This window comes from Dunckerocampus dactyliophorus, chromosome 15, assembly GCF_027744805.1.
Source record: "Dunckerocampus dactyliophorus isolate RoL2022-P2 chromosome 15, RoL_Ddac_1.1, whole genome shotgun sequence".
In the NCBI taxonomy this organism is placed as follows: domain Eukaryota; kingdom Metazoa; phylum Chordata; class Actinopteri; order Syngnathiformes; family Syngnathidae; genus Dunckerocampus; species Dunckerocampus dactyliophorus.
In genome coordinates this window covers 18,837,639-18,845,411 of record NC_072833.1, presented here as the reverse complement: position 1 = coordinate 18,845,411, position 7,773 = coordinate 18,837,639, and the positions used below count along the sequence as shown (strand labels likewise).

The following is a 7,773-nucleotide window of genomic DNA, read 5'->3' as shown; positions in this document are numbered from 1 at the left end:
TTTTTTAACCATCAAAATGAATGTGGTGAGGTGGGGTGGTACTCACACATCTCCGGTTGCCATGGCAGCTGTGGGGAAGCTCACACGGTTGTCCCTGCCAACTGGACTGTCTGCCTCTGCTCCTGATAGCAAAAAGGTCATTAAAATGGCCTTGATGTTAACATGCAATCCATGTATCCTGTTAAGGGAGTGTATGTCAGTGAGGTGAAGTAGCATTAATTAGCAAGGAATGTCAACCATGGTGGGAGTGTTTGTTTTACCTGCGGACAGACTTTGACAATAAATGCAGAGAGCCCCTCTTGAACTTGCGCATACCGGTCTCACGCTCCCCTCAGCAGGGGGTGGGGGTGAGGGGGGCAAGGCCGCGCACCCTTAAACCAACAGAACAATGAGAGAATAGAGGACCAGATTTCCATAACACTGTCCGACCCATCAGCACGGTCGCACATGGCAAGCCTGGAACTGGTGGAAAGTAGTTTTACAGCAACAACAGCAGCAGCCAACATTTAAAATAAACAGAACAGGTCGTGTGGTGGTGCTTGCATGGACATAAAGGGTGTTGATAGACAGTATAAAAGAGAGTCTTGGATAAGGAAACTCGGTCAGTGGGCCTGCAAGCCTGTGTAAGTGCATTCATGGTGGATAAAAAACGTAGGTGTGTGTGCAAATGTGTGTGAGTATGTGTACAGCTATTTGTGGAATGTACGTGTGTGTGTGTGTGTGCGTGTGAGAGGGGCTTGAATCAAGACAAAGGGGGTCCGAGAGTGAGAGAGCAGTGTGGGAGGGGGAGAGGAGTTAGAATTGAAGCTTTATTAAGCATACAATAGTAAATAAACAATTGCTTTGAGTCCAAATATTTGAAGGTGTAAATATCACTCTTTCAATGTGCATCTTCACCTTGGCAACGAGGCTAGAGCAACAGTCTCAATCAGAACAAGTGGAAATAGAGAAGACGGAGAGAAAGAGAAAGAACTGGTGCAATCCTGTCTGTAGCTGATGTCGTTGCCCCCGGATACGGACGAAGTGAAAAAAAGTACTGGGAGCGGGAAGGAGCCGCAGCTGCCGTGTTTCCATGGAGATGTGGATGCAGGACGAATGAGGCGAGACACACAGGCGGAGCGATTCTGTGAAGATACTGAATGATGAAGAAAATGGAGAGTGAGCGAGGAGGAGTTAAAGAAATGGTAAAAGGGAGCTAGAAGAAAGGAGCTGTTGGAGGGATGTGAAGCTCAGACATGGAACCCCAGAACTTGCCACTGGAGACTGCCACCTTTAGGGGAACCTGGAAAGAACACACACACACACAAGTCTGAATATTGTAACACAACCCAAGCAGTGTTCTCTGCACTCACTTTGAGATGGACTCCGAGATGGTCTATATGCTGAAGGGACTCCATAGTGCACTTCACCAGAGCTGCACACAAACATTAACACCTTGAATTGTAAAGCAAAGTATGTATGTAATGCAAAGGTGACTTTTTAATGACGTGTCCATAGAGCCTGAGGAGCTTGAGTCATGCCTTTTAATGACGTCATGAAGGAAAAAACTTCCATCCTCACGGAAATGACACTGCCTGTGACCCGCTGCTAGCTAGACGTGACTGCCGCAGACAATTTTGTAAAAAAGCAGGCTTCACTACAAATCTTAAAATAAAGCTCTGCCAACTATCAGCCAGTGAGCTTCAAAGATTGAAGCCTAAGTTTAATTATCTTGTTTTTCCGTCAGCAAATAGGCTAACCCAGCATGATGTTGCTGTTGACTGTAATGCACTGTAGCTCACATAGCAACGATAGTGAGTGTCCTCCTGTCCCACTCCTTAATATTACATGATACTATATGTGATATAGAATAGAAAAGAATAAAATAGATGCCTTCTATTATCACTATATGTATGTACAATGTGATACGTTTGACAAGTGCAGAGTTGCAGTGTAAATGTAAAAAGGGGATATAGTGCACGAAAGCACTTCTTGGAGACACACACTCTGTTGGTTACAGGCACACAAAACAGTGTGTTCCCAGTAGGGCTTACTTAAAGCACTTTTAAACTGTTATAAATTCCAGCACCGAAGATAGATTTTGGACAATATACTTCCAATACAGGACTGTGGAACCACTGAGACTTATTTCAAATTGGTGAAGATTACTATAGTATTGGACCAATCCCGGTGCAATCCGGATGATATCAGGGTTACCTGCAAACTCTTGCACCTGAGACTCCTCCACTTCACACAGCAGTTCATCGTGGAGCTGGGCTATGAGCCTACATTTACAAACACATTCACAACAAGATTTTTTTTTAGCAAGATATGGTCTTGTACCCTGGCAGAACATTTACGTGCAGTAGTGGCAGTCAGCGGGAAATATTTCACAAGTCTACATACACATTTAATCGGATGGTAAACATGGGAACACCACTTACGCATTCTGGCATGACAGGGCTATTTCTTCAATGGATAAGAACATTTTGTTTATAAAGTGGCTGACTAGCAGTACCTCACAGAGAGTAAACTGGAGGAGGAGACCAGGTTGAAGACTCGGATCATGGCCATCTTACAGAGGTCAGCGGCAGATCCTGCACACAGGTCACACAAAGGTTATTTAGCAGATGATGTGATGTCCAGCTAAAATATCCCAGCTTGACTTTTTGTGTTTGTGTGGATTGCTGATGCAGTTACTTTCCCCACCTTGGAGAACAAAGTTGACCGCCTGCCTCTCTGCCTGCATGCGAATCCCCCAGTTTGGAGAGTTGATATTATGCAGCATGCGCCGACGGCCCATGATGGAACACACATAACCTACGGCACATGTAATTACTAGCTAAATATGAGCATTCTTATTTATGCACAGGCGTAATTTTCAATACTGTATCAATAACTGACTATACTCTATCATCAGAGAATATGAGGTGACACCCAGAAAACACAAAATCCCATTATCACATGCAGGTATGCAGCAATTTGTACACACACACAGCAGTGCAGTACATTCCAATGGCTGGACAATGGGCATGGCTTTACAGCTAAATCCCTCCAGTATCCCTTACTGTGAGGAAAGTCAACCAGGGCATGGAACCTGAATGGCCCACATACGTAGGAAATGAGCTCACAAGAGATAGAGAGAGACAAACACAAAAGCCATCCGCTGACCCGTGACACTTGCATGCAACCTTTTAAACGCAATCGTGACCTTTGCACTGAGCCCCAATACAAAACACAAATGTTGCTACAGTGTGTATATGACTGTAAATTATGCTGGAATGTGTTTGCTGAGAGTGTGTCAACCTGTATGTATGGATCTGAACGCATGAAATACACCTTGATACTATTGCGAAAACAGGCTTCACTACACATCTTAAAATAAAGCCTGCCAACTCACCGTGCCTTTGTATTTTTGTTTTTTTTCTTTTGTTTTTTTGCTATGGGCTTAAACATTTGTATGTATGTATGTATGTACTTTATTTATCCCACAGAGGGGAAATTTACTTGTTACAGCAGCAAGCAAGCAAGATACGTATGTAAAGAGTACAGTGTAAAGAATGCATAGTGACTACAACATGGTTCAGGTGGTGCAGGTGTTGTAGAGCCTGACAGCGGTCGGTATGAACGACCTGCGGAACCTCTCCTTCTTACACCGTGGGTGTAACAGTCTGCTGCTGAAGGAGCTGCCCAGGGAAACAACAGTGTCATGTAGCGGGTGAGAGGTGTTGTCCATGATGGATGTCAGCTTAGCCAACATCCTTCTCTCCCCCACTTCCTCCACGGAGTCCACCCAGGAATCAGCCTATTTCACTTTAATGGTTGTTTGCAATGAATTGCTTACTCAATTTTTTTTTGTTGTACTCACATTTCTTCTTTTTGCCTTTTGAAGCTCTACTTAGAACCTCCTTGAGATCCAACAGTACAACAATTCTTGAATTTTTCAACTGGTCTTAAAATTTTCATCAGGCGTGACTTTTGAATGATGTCATAAAGAATAATATGTGTCCCTAGATCCTGGACATGATAACTCTCCTTGCTAGATGAGCCCGCCCTTTGTGTACGCCTACCACTTTACAAAAAAAATAAATAAAAGAAAAGAGACAGGCTTCACTACAGATCTTAAAATGCAGCCTGGATCTCTGCCAACTATCTGTCAGTCAGCTACAGATGTGGGAGCTGTAAGTCTGATTATTTAGTGTTGCTAATGTTTGTGTCCTCCTGTCCCACTCCTTAAAGGTGCTGTCTGTCATGATTAGGTATTGCAATGGGAGCGCTAGTCTTAGAAAGTATTATATCCTGCCCTCTTCCTGCTCAGCCATGACTGCTAATTGTCGATTCACTAAGACTGCATGTGTGTGCACACTACGTGCATGTGCCTATGCATGAGCCGTGGGTGAGTGACAGCCATTAATATCACTCCCCCTTTCCGGACTGAACGACAAATCTCATTCAGTTTAACTTGTAATTGGGAAGAAAATATTTTTTTTCTTCAATCTCTTCTCTGAAACCACAATTGGTAACATATGCCAGCTAGTGGTGTTGTATTTTTTGGGTGAAAAAAATGTAATTTGGAGCCAAGGAGGGAAAGGATCTTTATCACATACACCTTTTTGCTGTATGTTTGGGACCTCCATCCACCCATTTTCTATGCCGCTTCTCCTCATGGGGAGCCTATCCCAGCTGAATTCGGGCGACAGGCGGGGTACAGGCGACTAGTCGCCAGCCAGTCGTAGGGCACAAATAGACAAACAACCATTCACACTCACATTCATACCTATGGACAATTTAGAGCCGAAAACCCACGCATGCACGGGGGAGAACATCCAAACTCCACACAGAAATGTGCAAACTCCCAGAAATGCCCAACGGAGATTCGAACGCAGGTCTTCCCAATCTCCTGACTGTGACTGTGTGGCCAACATGCTAACCACTAGACCACCGTGCGGCCCATGTGTGGGACCTATTTCATATTTCATTTCAAATAGTTGAAAACTACTCTAGTAATATGGGACCGTTAACATACTCTGATCTCTGCATATTGTTTTAATGGAGGCATCCTTCACAAGTGAAGTTTAAGTTACTCATCCTTCGTCCAGTGATGAGCTGTTGGATCAAATTGTCACCAAACAGATCTTCCAGATCTCCTGACCGTGTTGGCTAACTAAGCACTAGGCCACCGTGCGGCCAAGCTACAATTGTATTGGATATTTTTACATTTTGTATATACCTTCATTATGCACTTACTAATACATTTCCAGCAAATGATAGCAGCCTGCGCAGGGAGTCTCATCAGACTCTGGTGCCTGACAGTTGCACAACAAAATATTACCATGTTGGATACTATATTTCAACTCGGAAGTGTAAGAGAAGCCCCTGCTCGTACGAATCTTCCACACAGGGAGAGATAAAACACCTAGTAAATCCAATGTGATGTCTCATCCCAGCCACTATATATTACAAGTGGGGGGTGTTTAATCAATTTTAATTCCTGTGACGAATTGAGGGAAGCAGGGGTGCATAAAAACAAGATACACATTTTAAGATAGGAAAGATAAGATGCAGAGTAATCAGAGCATATTTCAAATGGGGCTGAGGTTGGAAGACTCACTGTCAAGGTGTTAAGTACACACTCAGTGTGTTCAGGTCTCAGGTGTGCGGTGTTGGTAGTTCAGGTCCGATATAAATAGTCTGAGTGAGCCAGGTATTGACCAGCTGTTGTTTATCTTACTCCTGCCAATGCATGTGCACACACACACGCACGCACACAATATAACATATATAAGAATGAGTCATGTGTTGGTAGAAAATGAAAATCCGAGCAAGATAAACCTTCCTTTGTGGCAAGGCGCCACAACCAGGTCTGCCGCTGCCTCTGACGACAAGTACTTTGGGAAAATTGAGGATCCAGAACTTTAGCTTTTTGAGCCTGTATATATGGAGGATGAACTATAGATTTTATAAGTTGAGCAGCCAAGAAGAGAGAGTGAAACATCACGGCAGACGGGGGCCAAGAGAGTCAGTACTGTTTTGGTTCGTTCTGTCTCCTGACTACAAACTAGACGATTGAGCATTACCTTTGCTCACTGGGTCTTTTTATTTATCAAAGTCCACAGATATACATCGGTAGAAGTCAACTCTCAACTCCGGTCCGTCACTTTTAAGACGTCTGTGTGAAACATAAACAATTCAGTTCGTATTGTTACAATGGCAATGGCATGACTTGCCAACAGAAACCTATTTTTGTGGCACACAGTGTTACCATCGGTGGAAAGGTATGTGTATCTTATCGAGGAGGACACTAATCCAAGAGATTGCATCACAACGAACGAAGAACTGTTAGCGCCAACAAACCCTGCAGTGGAAGAAACTTTTTGTCCATCGAATAAGTCACCACGATATTGATTCTGATACATGAAGCACACAGTGCACAGCTATATACACAATCGATCTACACCACAAAATAGTTCCTCGATGTTAGCGCCTACAATAACAATGTCGCTATAGCTTGTTTAGCATGTCACAGTATGTAAATGGCGCATTGTTGGCGGTTTTTGGAAATTTTTTGAGCGCTTTTTAAGCGAAATAACACATCAAACATGACCTGGGTGAGGGTGTGATGTAAGACTCGAAATACCCCATGACCCCGGACACTTCACTGATGATGTGTCCAGGTTGTGCCAAATAGGGGAATCCCATTACGTGCATTATTAGATGCCTCGAGCGAGCAGTTTTTCACTGTTTTGAACACACAGAAAAGGGAAAGACATGTGTTCTTGTCTCACATAAGGATTGTGGATGATGCCAAAATTCCACAAAAAGTGCAGTTTTCCTTTAACAATAATATATAATTGATTGTACTTCCCAGTCTAATGAAGTTAAATGTGAGACAAGAAACCAAAATTAAAACAACTTAAAATATAGTTTTATTGCTTTCCAGGCAGACTAATGTGCCAAATTCCATTTGTGTTTTCAGACCTCCCAACCTTTTTTACCGACTGAAATTTTATGAATATCTCCCCCTCACCTACCTCGTATATGCACAGGAAATAATGGTCTACAAGCAAAACCAATCACAGCCTTTATGGTCCACATCACCGCAGCTCGTGATTTGATTTTTCTACGCAAGAAGGTGTGGAGGCAGAGGAGCGAGCCACTGTAGCGTACGCTGGTGCCTCGACACAGGAGCATAATGCAGGTTTCAGAGATAGAACTCGAAACTGAAACTGGCAAAATTCAATAAAATGTGTACCTAGAGAACAGCAAAGTATACAAGAGTATTCAAGAGTCAAAATGAGTGCCAAGTACAAAAATGCATGCATGTTGACAGGTCTGTGTTTTGTGCGGGGAGAAATTCGTTGATCTGTTATTTTGGATAAAAGTTAAAAGGAACTGTCCAGAACTTTCCAGAATGGCATTGAAGACATTGCCATTCCCATCCAATTACTTGCGAAAGACTAGATTTCACACCACCACCAAAATAAGAAAAATGGACAATGAAAACCAAACCTCCACCTGTCACTCATGCACATCAAACCACACTATTATCTTCTCTGGAAAACAAACTCCAGGCTTGCACTGATTATGAGTCAGTATTCATTTAGTGAGATGGTTTTTATATTTAAAGAAAAAAACAACCTACATTGCAACTTTGTGTTATAAGTCACAAAGTATATGATTCGTATGAACTTTTTCTCCTTTTCCCCTACTTTTTTGCATTTTTTAATTTACATTTTTGTACAAATATTTCAACTTTCTTTTTGTACATTTTTTTTGTAATATTATGACTTTATT

At 42.7% G+C, this 7,773-nt stretch overlaps 1 protein-coding gene across 4 annotated transcripts in view; it reads right to left on the bottom strand.

Annotated features, from left to right (window-relative positions):
• Positions 1-537: 537 nt before the first annotated feature.
• poln (polymerase (DNA directed) nu) overlaps positions 538-7,773 on the bottom strand; it is a 38,667-nt gene continuing 31,431 nt past the window's right edge. For all 4 annotated transcript variants that reach the window (XM_054753966.1, XM_054753967.1, XM_054753969.1 and 1 more), the window contains 5 exons: positions 2,689-2,799; positions 2,498-2,576; positions 2,197-2,264; positions 1,353-1,414; positions 538-1,282 (listed from right to left, as the gene is read on the bottom strand). In XM_054753966.1, coding sequence (XP_054609941.1) covers positions 1,196-1,282; positions 1,353-1,414; positions 2,197-2,264; positions 2,498-2,576; positions 2,689-2,799 — 407 coding nt within the window. In that variant the 3' untranslated portion in view covers positions 538-1,195. The remainder of the gene's footprint in view (positions 1,283-1,352; positions 1,415-2,196; positions 2,265-2,497; positions 2,577-2,688; positions 2,800-7,773) is intronic.